The following is a 15,244-nucleotide window of genomic DNA, read 5'->3' as shown; positions in this document are numbered from 1 at the left end:
AACAGATACAGCCCTTGGTTCACTCCAGACCTGACTGCCCTCGACCAGCACAAAAACATCCTGTGGCGGACTGCAATAGCATCGAATAGTCCCCGTGATATGCAACTGTTCAGGGAAGTCCGGAACCAATACACGCAGTCAGTCAGGAAAGCTAAGGCCAGCTTCTTCAGGCAGAAGTTTGCATCCTGTAGCTCCAACTCCAAAAAGTTCTGGGACACCGTGAAGTCCATGGAGAACAAGAGCACCTCCTCCCAGCTGCCCACTGCACTGAGGCTAGGTAACACGGTCACCACTGATAAATCCATGATTATCGAAAACTTCAATAAGCATTTCTCAACGGCTGGCCATGCCTTCCGCCTGGCTACTTCAACCTCGGCCAACAGCTCCGCCCCCCCGCAGCTCCTCGCCCAAGCCTCTCCAGGTTCTCCTTTAACCAAATCCAGATAGCAGATGTTCTGAAAGAGCTGCAAAACCTGGACCCGTACAAATCAGCTGGGCTTGACAATCTGGACCCTCTATTTCTGAAACTATCTGCCACCATTGTCGCAACCCCTATTACCAGCCTGTTCAACCTCTCTTTCATATCGTCTGAGATCCCCAAGGACTGGAAAGCTGCCGCAGTCATCCCCCTCTTCAAAGGGGGAGACACCCTGGACCCAAACTGTTACAGACCTATATCCATCCTGCCCTGCCTATCTAAGGTCTTCGAAAGCCAAGTCAACAAACAGGTCACTGACCATCTCGAATCCCACCGTACCTTCTCCGCTGTGCAATCTGGTTTCCGAGCCGGTCATGGGTGCACCTCAGCCACACTCAAGGTACTCAACGATATCATAACCGCCATCGATAAAAGACAGTACTGTGCAGCCGTCTTCATCGACCTTGTCAAGGCTTTCGACTCTGTCAATCACCATATTCTTATCGGCAGACTCAGGAGCCTCGGTTTTTCGGATGACTGCCTTGCCTGGTTCACCAATTACTTTGCAGACAGAGTTCAGTGCGTCAAATCGGAGGGCATGCTGTCTGGTCCTCTGGCAGTCTCTATGGGGGTGCCACAGGGTTCAATTCTCGGGCCGACTCTTTTCTCTGTGTATATCAATGATGTTGCTCTTGCTGCGGGCGATTCCCTGATCCACCTCTACGCAGACGACACCATTCTATATACTTTCGGCCCGTCTTTGGACACTGTGCTATCTAACCTCCAAACAAGCTTCAATGCCATACAACACTCCTTCCGTGGCCACCAACTGCTCTTAAACGCTAGTAAAACCAAATGCATGCTTTTCAACCGGTCGCTGCCTGCACCCGCATGCCCGACTAGCATCACCACCCTGGATGGTTCCGACCTAGAATATGTGGACGTCTATAAGTACCTAGGTGTCTGGCTAGACTGCAAACTCTCCTTCCAGACTCATATCAAACATCTCCAATCGAAAATCAAATCAAGAGTCGGCTTTCTATTCCGCAACAAAGCCTCCTTCACTCACGCCGCCAAGCTTACCCTAGTAAAACTGACTATCCTACCGATCCTCGACTTCGGCGATGTCATCTACAAAATGGCTTCCAACACTCTACTCAGCAAACTGGATGCAGTTTATCAAAGTGCCATCCGTTTTGTCACTAAAGCACCTTATACCACCCACCACTGCGACTTGTATGCTCTAGTCGGCTGGCCCTCGCTACATATTCGTCGCCAGACCCACTGGCTCCAGGTCATCTACAAGTCCATGCTAGGTAAAGCTCCGCCTTATCTCAGCTCACTGGTCACGATGGCAACACCCATCCGTAGCACGCGCTCCAGCAGGTGTATCTCACTGATCATCCCTAAAGCCAACACCTCATTTGGCCGCCTTTCGTTCCAGTACTCTGCTGCCTGTGACCGGAACGAATTGCAAAAATCGCTGAAGTTGGAGACTTTTATCTCCCTCACCAACTTCAAACATCAGCTATCTGAGCAGCTAACCGATCGCTGCAGCTGTACATAGTCTATTGGTAAATAGCCCACCCTTTTTCACCTACCTCATCCCCATACTGTTTTTATTTATTTACTTTTCTGCTCTTTTGCACACCAATATCTCTACCTGTACATGACCATCTGATCATTCATCACTCCAGTGTTAATCTGTTAATCTGCAAAATTGTAATTATTTGCCTACCTCCTCATGCCTTTTGCACACATTGTATATAGACTCCCCCTTTGTTTTCTACTGTGTTATTGACTTGTTAATTGTTTACTCCATGTGTAACTCTTTGTTGTCTGCTCACACTGCTATGCTTTATCTTGGCCAGGTCGCAGTTCCAAATGAGAACTTGTTCTCAACTAGCCTACCTGGTTAAATAAAGGTTAAATAAAATAAATTTAAAAAAAATAATGACGTAAAATTCTGGCAAATTAGTTCGCAATGAGCCAGGCAGCCCAAACTGTTGCATATACCCTGACTCTGCGTGCAATGATCGCATGAGAAATGACACAATTTCACCTGGTTAATATTGCCTGCTAAACTGGATTAGTAGTTATAACTAGTGATTATAATTGATTGATTTTTATAAGATAAGTTTAATGCTAGCTAGCAATTTACCTTGGCTTCTACTGCATTCACGTAACAGGCAGATTACTCGTGGAGTGCAATGGTTAGAGCATTGTGCGGTTGCAAGATTGGACCCCTGAGCTGACAAGGTGAAAATCTGTCGTTCCAAAAATACAGATTTCCGATTGTTATGAAAACTTGAAATCGGCCCTAATTAAATCGGCCATTCCGATTAATCGGTCGACCTCTAATATAGATGCGTATCGAATCGTTCTTGAAGGAGACACACAGACATAACATACAGTGTGTGTGTGACCATGCAACACAAACCAAAACAGTCCAGTCACTCTTTCTCTGGTCATTTTCAGTTAAGAGCGTAACCAAAAGGTCGCTGGTTTGAATCCCTGACATAAGTGAAAAATCTATTTATGTCCCCTTGAGCAAGGCAGTTAACCATAATTGCTCCTGTAAGTTGCTCTGGTTAAGAGTGTCTGCTAAATGACTAAAACGTAAATATAAAATTCAAGACATGATGGAGAGGAGCGTAACAAGGGCTGAAATACAGAGACCTACAACCAAATAGGACATACAGTGGGGCAAAAAAGTATTTAGTCAGCCACCTATTGTGCAAGTTCTCCCACTTAAAAAGATGAGAGAGGCCTGTAATTTTCATCATAGGTACACTTCAACTATGACAGACAAAATGAGAAAAAAAATCCAGAAAATCACATTGTAGGACTTTTAATGAATTTATTTGCAAATTATGGTGGAAAATAAGTATTTGGTCACCTACAAACAAGCAAGATTTCTGGCTCTCACAGACCTGTAACGTCTTCTTTAAGAGGCTCCTCTGTCCTCCACTTGTTACCTGTATTAATGGCACCTGTTTGAACTTGTTATCAGTATAAAAGACACCTGTCCACAACCTCAAACAGTCACACTCCAAACTCCACTATGGCCAAGACCAAAGAGCTGTCAAAGGACACCAGAAACAAAATTGTAGACCTGCACCAGGCTGGGAAGACTGAATCTGCAATAGGTAAGCAGCTTGGTTTGAAGAAATCAACTGTGGGAGCAATTATTAGGAAATGGAAGACATACAAGACCACTGATAATCTCCATCAATCTGGGGCTCCAAGTAACAAAGCCTACCATCAGTAACACACTACGCCGCCAGGGACTCAAATCCTGCAGTGCCAGACATGTCCCCCTGCTTAAGCCAGTACATGTCCAGGCCCGTCTGAAGTTTGCAAGAGAGCATTTGGATGATTCAGAAGAAGATTGGGAGAATGTCATATGGTCAGATGAAACCAAAATATAACTTTTTGGTAAAAACTCAACTCGTCGTGTTTGGAGGACAAAGAATGCTGAGTTGCATCCAAAGAACGCCATACCTACTGTGAAGCATGGGGGTGGAAACATCATGCTTTGGGGCTGTTTTTCTGCAAAGGGACCAGGACGACTGATCCATGTAAAGGAAAGAATGAATGGGGCCATGTATCGTGAGATTTTGAGTGAAAACCTCCTTCCATCAGCAAGGGCATTGAAGATGAAACGTGGCTGGGTCTTTCAGCATGACAATGATCCCAAACACACCGCCCGGGCAACGAAGGAGTGGCTTCGTAAGAAGCATTTCAAGGTCCTGGAGTGGCCTAGTCAGTCTCCAGATCTCAACCCCATAGAAAATCTTTGGGGGGAGTTGAAAGTCTGTGTTGCCCAGCAACAGCCCCAAAACATCACTGCTCTAGAGGAGATCTACATGGAGGAATGGGCCAAAATACCAGCAACAGTGTGTGAAAACCTTGTGAAGACTTACAGAAAACGTTTGACCTCGGTCATTGCCAACAAGGGGTATATAACAAAGTATTGAGATAAACTTTTGTTATTGACCAAATACTTATTTTCCATCATAATTTGCAAATAAATTCATTCAAAATCCTACAATGTGATTTTCTGGATTTTTTTTCTCATTTTGTCTGTCATAGTTGAAGTGTACCTATGATGAAAATTACAGGCCTCATCTTTTTAAGTGGGAGAACTTGCACAATTGGTGGCTGACTAAATACTTTTTTGCCCCACTGTAGTTTCCATGGCAGCAACACTCACATCAACACAAGGAGCCCTGGGACCAGGGAAAACAGAGAGGACATCATTTCTGATGATTCCCTCTTTATCTCACTGCAGGTTAAGCACAGCCAGGACTGTTTTAGACCAGAGGGAATTCCATCAACAACCTGAAATGTGTCTACAGTAGTGCTGTCAGAGCTAGTTAACTCAAGTTAACGTTTTGTAATTTTAGTGTTGAAAGGTATTCAAAATACACTGCAAACATCCTAAATCCAGAATCTATCAAACTAAACATAGCAATGTGAGGTCAAAACAAGTTGACACTGAGGTTAAAGAATTTGTGCTTTATCGATTTAACTTATCGTTACTTTGGGCAAAATCAAGACGGCAAATATTTCTGTAATGCTTCTTGTATAAAAATCTTTAAATTACAGCTCCATTTGAGCAAATTCTGAATTTGCAATGAATCATGATTAATCACAGCAAATCTTGATCAAATGTTTTAATTGTTTGACAGCACTAGCCAATAGACTAAACAGTGTAGGCAACTTTTGGTATGAGGTTGAGTGGCATTTGAACCATTTAAGGCTTTCAGTACAGTTCAGTGTAAATTGTATGCTTCTCCCAGGTCTTGTGTCATTGGGCACTAAACCAGTCCCTTGTGTCTAAGCCGTGAAGAGAAACCCTTTCTAACAGAAGACTATGTCATAAAAGGTACCGTCCCTCCCGGGTAAACTTCACCTTGTAAAGTTTTAAAAACTACACAGCTGTTAGGACATCTATCCGTCAGTCTAGCTCCACCCCTGCCCTGACCTGTGTACAACTGACCCTAACAGAGGGCTCAATGGGTGGTATGCCCTATGTATGCCCAACAACCAGATACAACGCTGATGCAGACGAGCACAAAGAATGCTCGCACACGCACACTGCATCTGCATATAAGATGTTATTGTTGAACTAACTATCAATCATCGTTTGCACGGACAAATGATGATGCACTATGCACAGACTCTTCAACCCATGCCTCAGTACATCATCCACACACAGACACACAAACATACAGACACACAAACACAGACACAAACACACAGACACACACGCACCCCTTGTCCCCCTGTTCACAGCTCAACTGTGTTATATTTTGACTTTGTGGGACGTGTGGAATGTATAGCATTCCCATCATTTCCCACGCATTCCACCCCCACCAACCAGACACTTGCCCAAGCTTGCCCGACCCAGAACTGTCGATGCTCCGCTGCCGGGATTGGGGAATTTGTAGGGAAAACACTCCTTGTGTCCGGGAAGATTAACCGATATCCCCACTTAGTCCTTTTCAAAAACACCCCCGTGTGTGTAGATGAGGAGGTAGGTATGGTGTAATTTACAGGTGAGAAGGTTTCTCCTGACACACAGCAGAATGATAAACTCTCTGGCTGCTGAAAGTATTCCATCTCACAACCACAGAAGCAACAACTGACTATGTTAAAAATACAGTTGAAGTCGGAAGTTTACATACACCTTAGCCAAATACATTTAAACTCAGTAAAAATTCCCTGTCTTAGGTCAGTTAGGATCACCACTTTATTTTAAGAATGTGAAATGTTAGAATAATAGTAGAGAATGATTTATTTCAGCTTTTATTTCTTTCATCACATTCCCAGTGGGTCAGAAGTTTACATACACTCAATTCGTATTTGGTAGCATTGCCTTTAAATTGTCTTAACTTGGGTCAAATGTTTCGGATAGCCTTCCACAAGGTTCCCACAATAAGTTGGGTGAATTTTGGCCCATTCCTCCTGACAGAACTGATGTAACTGAGTCAGGTTTGTAGGCCTCCTTGCTCACACACGCTTTTTCAGTTCTGCCCACAAATGTTCTATGGGATGGAGGTCAGGGCTTTGTGATGGCCACTCCAATACCTTGACTTTGTTGTTCTTCAGCTAGTTTGCCACAACTTTGGAAGTATGCTTCAGGTCATTGTCCATTTGGAAGACCCATTTGCGAACAAGCTTTAACTTCCTGACTGATGTCTTGAGATGTTGCTTCAGTATATCCACATAATTTTCTCACTTCATGATACCATCTATTTTGTGAAGTGCACCAGTTCCTCCTGCAGCAAAGCACCCCCACAACATGATGCTGCCACCCCCGTGCTTCACGGTTGGGATGGTGTTCTTCGGCTTGCAAGCCTCACCCGCTTTCCTCCAAACATAAAGATTGTCATTTTGGCCAGACAGTTCTATTTGTGTTTCATCAGACCAGAGGACATTTCTCCAAAAAGTAGGATCTTTGTCCCCATGTGCAGTTGCAAACCGTAGTCTGGCTTTTCATGGCGGTATTGGAGCAGTGGCTTCTTCGTTGCTGAGCGGCCTTTCAGGTTATGTCGATATAGGACTCGTTTTACTGAGGATATAGATACTTTTGTACCCGTTTCCTCCAACATCTTCACAAGGTCTTTTGCTGTTGTTCTGGGATTGATGTGCACTTTTCACACCAAAGTACATTCATTTCTAGGAGACAGAACGCGTCTCCTTCCTGAGCGGTATGATGGCTGCGTGGTCCCATGGTGTTTATACTTGCGTATTAATGTTTGTACAGATGATCGTGGTACCTTCAGGCATTTGGAAATTTCTCCCAAGGATGAACCAGACTTGTGGAGGTCTTCAATTTTGTTTCTGAGGTCTTGGCTGATTTTCTTTTGATTTTCCCATGATGTCAAACAAAGAGGTACTGAGTTTGAAGGTAGGCCTTGAAATACATCCACAGGTACACCTCCTATTGACTCAAATGATGTCAATTAGCCTATCAGAAGCTTCTAAAGCGATTACATCATTTTCTGGAATTTTCCAAGCTGTTTAAAGGCAATGTCAAATTAGTGTATGTAAACTTCTGACCAACTACAGTGAATTACAGTGATACAGTGAATTATAAGTGAAATACTCTGTAAACAATTGTTGGAAAATGACTTGTGTCATGCAAAGTAGATGTCCTAACCAACTTGCCAAAACTATAATTTGTTAACAAGAAATAGTCAAGTGGTTGAAAAACACATTTTAATGACTCCAACCTAAGTGTATGTAAACTTCCGACTTCAACTGTATATATTTCCCATGCAGTCAAAATAAATGTTGCAAGGCAAGCAGTTATGAAGAAGAATCAAATCATCATGTCTAACCACAATATCAAATCAGAGGTGCAGACTACACAAAGTAAAGTTCAATGCACACAAAAGGTCCATGGAGTGAAACTATGCAATTGTCACGCTATACTATTGAATATGTTGAATCCCCTTATGTAAAGGCAAGAGAGCACACACACACACACACACAGAATGAACAGCTGCGTTGAGATCTCTGCAGCAGCAGCTGCGTCACACTTTCGTAAACAGGTGTGTAACCCACCTAAGACACAGACTCACTAAACCACCTAAGCCAATCTATCCAACTATCCTGAAGTGCCCAACCACAGAGTGAATGACAGCTCCATGTCACAGGTTGTCTATCTACAGTAAAACTACACCTGTGTGTCACTGACCTTTGTCTACCTGGTTCTATGTCACCTGGTTGAGAGTCCTACCTCTGAGCTTGAGACCACGCTCCGCCATCTCTCCCACTATGCCTTCCGCCATCTCTCCCAAATAAGAGAGACAAAAACATTAAAAAGAAGAAAAACACTCCAGGAATGGAGTTCACATTCCTCTCTCTCTCTCCTGACTGTAGTTTCTTGAACAGAGGAGAGGGAGAATAACAGAAGAATGCAGGGGAGGGGGGCCAGGGGCAGAGGGTGAGAGGAGGGGTGAGAGGGAAGGAAAGGGGGGATACTACCAATGAGAGAGAGAGGAGCAGAGAGCAAGGCAGGGCCAGGGTGTGGTGGGCAGTGCACTGTGGGATACACCGTGCTCCGCTGAAGGAACACACAGCGTTCTCTGTCTAAACCCTGTCCCAGCATGCAACAGGGGGCAGAGGCCTCCCACGTTACGGAGGGAGACAGTGATGCGAGAGAGAGAGAGAGAGAGAGAGAGAGAGAGAGAAAGTGAGAGAGAGAGAGAAAGAGAGAGAAAGAGAGAGAAAGAGATAGAAAGAGAAAGAGAGAGAGAGAGAGAGAGAGAAAGTGAGAGAGAGAGAGAAAGAGAGAGAAAGAGATAGAAAGAGAAAGAGAGAGAGAGAGAGAGAGAGAGAGAGAGAGAGAGAGAGAGAGAGAGAGAGAGAGAGAGAGAAAGTGAGAGAGAGAGAGAAAGAGAGAGAAAGAGATAGAAAGAGAAAGAGAGAGAGAGAGAAACCTGTAAACCTAACACTTACAGCTTAGACACAACATTGGAAAGAAGAGGGCCAGATAAGGTTAGGATGGAGCCGAGGACTTGGATGGGTTACCGGTTATCTGTCTAACACAACATAAGACAGCACAGCAGCCAGCAGGGCTGCTACATCTCCAACATCAAACCATGGAAGAATGTCAAATATCAGAAACACAGCCACAGTCCTATCAGACACAGTGAAAGACTGCAGAAGACAGGCCGAGAAAACTTGTGCAGAAACATGGCCAAAGGGAGGGGGGGAAAAACATACACAAAACCCACTTTTCTGTTGTTCTCTATAGTCTAGATCCAGAGATAACCCCTACACAACGCAGTGAGAACATCACCAGAACCAAACAGAGAAATAATGATATCTGCCATGGTTGGCTGGGAGCACTTGACCATGTAGTTCAACCGTACAGAGGTGCTGGTATTGCCCTGGAGGAATGTGAAGTATATCAAAACACACACACACACACGCACGCACACACACACGCGCACACACACACATGGCCAGACACACAAAAACCCACGCACACACATGGCCAGACACACACAAACCCACACATCACCATGCACAAAAAAAAACGCAGTGCTATTTGTTTTTACGTGATGCTGGAATAAAGTTAGTCAAAATTACACACATTTACTTTAAAGATACTTAAACCTGCTCATCAAATTCAACCCTAAAAGTGAACATGAATATTCTGTGGGGAAAAAAACGTTTACTCGCTGTAGAGGAAGCCAGCAACGACTAATCTGTACTGTACTGTCGATTAGACAGAGACAGAGTGAAAGCAATTCTAGCCTCTTTACTATTTTCTTTAGTTGAAACAGGAAACGAAGAGAGCTCTGCTATTTATCCTGTACTACTCACCCAGAACAAGAGACACTCTCTCCTGCTTCCTCCTCTGTCTGGAAGCACTGCGCCTTCTCCAAGGCAGCCACTTACTCAAATTCATGATGGAGAGAACATATAAGAGAGAAAGAAACGAAAACAACAAACACGGAAGAGGAAGACAAGTAGTGGCACTGGCAGTCTGAGGAAGTGGACGTTTGAGGGCTGCTTGCTGAGCATGCTGGGTATGTTTACTTGGATTGATGGTAAGGTGTGCTCTTATGTCACACACACTACAGCAGGGGTGTGAGAAGAGGGCGATGGGGAGAGAGGGAGGTGAGGAAGGCACAAGGCCAGCTTGTCAAACAAGAGAAGTGTGACTTCCTGTCAAAGTGACAGATATAGTGTGTGTGTGTGTGTCAGGGGCAGTGTTACATCACAATTACAAAAAGGGAGAATCCTCCACTGGCCTAAACACAGCGACACAGCAGCCCCCCACCCCCCAGCAGGTGGTCAGCTCACATCCTGTTACACGTGAGAGTGAGACAGCAGATCAACATGACCAAAGGATGACTCGTAACACACACCAAGAGAGAGAAACCCTCTGATACCCCTCTCTCTCTTAAACCCTGTATACTACATTTATACAGTACTGGAAACAGAGAGATGACATATGACAAAGTCTTTGACAAACATTGTTCCCTTGACTCATCCCCCCCATCGCTGCCAGAGAGAGGAGAGGAAAGAAAGTCCATTTGGCCACTAATGACTAAACCTCTCTACAATGAGGAACAACTGGACCTACATCCATCCCCTCCCACGAGAAATGAGAGGGAGAGAGAGAACAGAGAGAACAGAGAGAGGGGAGGAGGGGTTTGTTTGTTGTGTTTTGTTTTCACTCTTCCTTTCTCCCACAAGGAGGAAATGGAAAAGGATTACAAGCCTGGTCAGTCCCGTGACTAACTTCCCTCTGAGTCAGATTGCATTAGCACCACTTCCTTCCATAAAGGATCAGACCAGCTGGGGTTAGGACAGGGCTGGGCTGGGCTAGACAGAACCCTAATATACAGTCTAGGACAGAACTGAGTTGGGTTTGGGTTGGGTGGGGCTGGATTTGGTATGGACTGAAATAATCTGGGAACCAGAGGGAGCTACACTCCACTGAGCTACACTCCCCTCCATTTGTATTTGGACAGTGAAGCTAACATTTTAAATGTGGCTCTATACTTCATCACTTTGGATTTGGACAGTGAAGCTAACATTTTAAATGTGGCTCTATACTTCATCACTTTGGATTTGGACAGTGAAGCTAACATTTTAAATGTGGCTCTATACTTCATCACTTTGGATTTGAGATCAAATGTTTCATATGAGGATACAGTATAGAATGTCACCTTTATTTGAGGGTATTTTCCTACATATCTGTTATGCCGTATATAAATGAAATCACAATGTGTATCTAGTCCCCCCATTTGAAGTTGTCATAAGTATTTGGACAAATTCACTTAGAGTGGTCCCATATTTGGTCCCATATTCCTTGCACTCAATGACTACAATCTCTTGACTACAATCTTGTTGGGAGCATTTGCAGTTTGTTTTGGGCTATGTTTTACCTAATAGGGCACTGCATGGTTTAGATGTACTGGGCCGTACGCACTACCTTCTGTAGTGTCTTGTGGTCGAAGGCTGAGCAGTTGCCATACCAAGCAGTGGTGCAACAGGTCAGGATTATCTCGATGGTGTAGCTGTAGAACTTTTTGAGGATCTGAGGACCCATGCCAAATCTTTTCAGTCTCCTGAGGGGTAATAGGCTATTTTTGTGCTGTAAACAATTGTTGGAAAAATACTTGTGTCATGCACAAAGTAGATGTCCTAGCCGACATGCCAAAACTATAGTTTGGCAAGTCGGTTAGGACATCTACTTTGTCTCCTGTGTGTGTGTGTGTGTGTGTGTGTGTGTGTGTGTGTGTGTGTGTGTGTGTGTGTGTGTGTGTGTGTGTGTGTGTGTGTGTGTGTGTGTGTGTGTGTGTGTGTGTGTGTGTGTGTGTGTGTGGACATTAGGACTACTTTCTGCATGACAATACATTTTTCCAACAATTGCTTACAGACAGATTGTTTCACTTATAATTCTTCACTGTATCACAATTCAGGTGGGTCAGAAGTTTACATACACCAAGTTGACTGTGCCTTTAAACAGCTTGGAAAATTCCAGAAAATGATGTCATGGCTTTAGAAGCATCTGATAGGCTAATTGACATAATTTGAGTCAATTGGAGGTGTACCTGTGGATGTATTTCAAGGCCTACCGTCAAACTCAGTGCATCTTTGTTTGACATCATGGGAAAATCAAAAGAAATCAGCCAAGACCTCAGAAAAATAATTCTAAACCTCCACAAGTCTGGTTCATTCTTGGGAGCAATTTCCAAACGCCTGAAGGTACCACGTTCATCTGTACAAACAATAGTACGCAAGTATAAACACCATGGGACCACGCATCCATCATACCACTCAGGAAGGAGACACGTTCTGTCTCCTAGAGATTAACGTACTGTGGTGCGAAAAGTGCAAATCAATCCCAGAACAACAGCAAAGGACCTTGTGAAGATGCTGGAGGAAACAGGTACAAAAGTATCTATATCCACAGTAAAACGAGCCCTATAGAAGCCACTGCTCGAAAACCACCATTAAAAAGCCAGACTACAGTTTGCAACTGCACATGGGGACAAAGATCCTACTTTTTGGAGAAATGTCCTCTGGTCTGATGAAACAAAAATAGAACTGTTTGACCATAATGACCATCGTTATGTTTGGAGGAAAAAGGGGGAGGCTTGCAAGCCGAAGAACACCATCCCAACCGTGAAGCACTGGGGTGGCAGCATCATGTTGTGGGGGTGCTTTGCTGCAGGAGGGGCTGGTGCACTTCACAAAATAGATGGCATCATGAGGCTGGAAAATGATGTGGATATATTAAAACAACATCTCTAGACATCAGTCAGGAAGTTAAAGCTTGGTCGCAAATGGGTCTTCCAAATGGACAATGCAAGCATATGCAAGCAATCCAAGCATACGTCCAAAGTTGTGGAAAAATGGCTTAGGGACAACAAAGTCAAGGTATTGGAGTGGCCATCACAAAGGCGTGTGTGAGCAAGGAGGCCTACAAACCTGACTCAGTTACAGCAACTCTGTCAGGATGAATGGGCCAAAATTCACCCAACTTATTGTGGGAAGCTTATGGAAGGCTACCTGAAACATTTGACCCAAGTTAAACAATTTAAAGGCAATGCTACCAAATACGAATTGAGTGTATGTAAACGTCTGATCCACTGGAAATGTGATGAAAGAAATAAAAGCTGAAATAAATCACTGTCTCTACTATTATTCTGATATTTCACATTCTTAAAATAAAGTGGTGATCCTAACTGACCTAAGACAGTGAATTTTTACTAGGATTAAATGTCAGGGATAGTGAAAAACTGAGTTTAAATGTATTTGGCTATGGTGTATGTAAACTTCCGACTTCAATTTTAAGTTTCCCTGCATTAAAGTACCCGGCCACTAGGAGCGCCGCCTCTGGATGAGCGTTTTCCTGTTTGCTTATTGTCTTATACAGCCTGAGTGCGGTCTTAGTGACAGAATCGGTTTGTGGTGGTAAATAGACAGCTACGAAGAATATAGATTAAAACTCTCTTGGTAAAAATTGTGGTCTACAGCTTATCATGAGATATTCTACCTCAGGCGAGCAAAACCTTGAGACTTCCTTAATATTAGATTTCGGGCACAAGCTGTTGTTTACAAATATACACAGACCGCCACCCCTTGTCTTAACGGAGGCAGCTGTTCTATCTTGCAGATGGACCAAAAACCCTGCCAGCTGTGTTATCCATGTCATCTTTCAGCCACCACTCGGTGAAACATAAGATATTACAGTTACAGCAGACATGCTCCTTACTTACAGCTTCTTGGTTACAGCAGATACGCGGCAGGTAGCCTAGTGGTTAAGAGCGTTGGGCCAGTAACCAAAAGGTTGTTGGTTCGAGTCCCTGAGCTGCTCCTGTAAGTCTGTGACCAACAGAAACATTTCTGTCTTCCCAGTCATGCGAAATCCATAGATTAGGGCCTAATGAATTTATTTTAATTGATTGATTTCCCTATATGAACTGTAACTCAGTAAAATCTTTGAAATTGTTGTGTGTTGCCTTTTATATCTTTGTTCAGTGTAATTGTGTGAACATTCGGTAATGCTGTATACCCCAGTATGGTACAGAAACAATATGACAGTATAGTACAGTACATCTGGATACCACCCAACTCTAACTAACACACACACACACACACACATACACAAGCTGAGAAGGAACAGAGGAGTCAATGGTGGGGCCCACGTCTCAGAGAACTCAGGCCACAGAGACAAACACTCCATAGAAATCTCCCAGAATGCCACAGGCCCACGCCCTCGTGCTGTATGTGCTGAACTAGGGAGGAGGCCTCTGTCTCTGAGCAAAAGCCCTACTTCCACTCTTTTAATCCCTCATTCCTTCCTTCACTCACTCTCACCATCCCAAAACCTCTCTCTCCTTCATTCACACTTTCCATCTGAAAGCCTCACTCAATCCTTCACTAACACACTCTTTCATTCTTTCACTCATAGCTCTATTTCGTTTTGTGTTGCACTTGCTTGCAAAGAGAAAGACACCCTAACATTAAAGATGTCAGAAAGGATTTAGGCCCTCTAACACTCCCTTCTCCAACCCCTCTCCTACCCACAATGGCCTCTGATAAATGGCCACCACAGAAACGGTTGCCAGGAAACCGCATGCACCCCCCCCCCCCCGCTTTCATCTCAGACAACCAGTAAAGGTGTCTCTAGTATTTGTTGTTATGCCAGTAGCCTTCTGTCTAGCTTCTCTCCACTATGTCTGTCTATTGTCAGAAATTCAAAACACGTCCACACAGCGGCAGAAGCCACAAATCACCACTGTACCCTGAAATATTGTTCGGTGACATAATAAGAAGCTACAGTTACTTGGAAAAACACACCCATATTGGCATACACACAAGCAAATAAACACAACACACAGCATCACACACAGGAGGAACAATTACACACAGAAATGATCTAAGTAACACACACGGTGCTGGATGTCAGAGAATTCTTCTGAGGTGTCATGGTAACAGCTGGTCTAGCTGTGCTGCTGGTCCGTCATTACTATCCTGCCACTGCCTCCATCACACACACACACACACACACACACACACACACACACACACACACACACACACACACACACACACACACACACACACACACACACACACACACACACACACACACACACACACACACACACACACACACACACACACACACACACACACAGGATGAACTTAAGGTCAGTTACTTCCTGCAGGGCTGCATATCCCCCCAGACAGGTAGTAAGTTAATAATCCTCCTACACATCTTATAGCACAGAATTCCACATGTTGTATAACTCCCCATGGAGTTGAAATTGAGAGAAA

At 44.1% G+C, this 15,244-nt stretch overlaps 1 protein-coding gene across 5 annotated transcripts in view; it reads right to left on the bottom strand.

The window, feature by feature from the left end:
• The window catches only part of utrn (utrophin), a 337,767-nt gene that overhangs the window by 300,781 nt on the left and 21,742 nt on the right, over positions 1-15,244 (bottom strand). For 3 of the 5 annotated variants that reach the window (XM_031800411.1, XM_031800415.1, XM_031800413.1), the window contains exon 1: positions 9,767-9,911. The exons of 1 other annotated variant lie outside the window; for it this stretch is intronic. In XM_031800411.1, the coding sequence (XP_031656271.1) occupies positions 9,767-9,851 (85 nt within the window). In that variant the 5' untranslated portion in view covers positions 9,852-9,911. Of the gene's footprint in view, positions 1-8,171; positions 8,303-9,766; positions 9,912-15,244 lie in introns of those variants that run through there. One more of the 5 variants, XM_031800414.1, reaches the window with a different exon arrangement.

This window comes from Oncorhynchus kisutch, linkage group LG21, assembly GCF_002021735.2.
Source record: "Oncorhynchus kisutch isolate 150728-3 linkage group LG21, Okis_V2, whole genome shotgun sequence".
Taxonomy (NCBI): domain Eukaryota; kingdom Metazoa; phylum Chordata; class Actinopteri; order Salmoniformes; family Salmonidae; genus Oncorhynchus; species Oncorhynchus kisutch.
The sequence above is the reverse complement of the archived record's forward strand: the minus strand, read 5'-3'. Positions and strand labels throughout refer to the sequence as shown.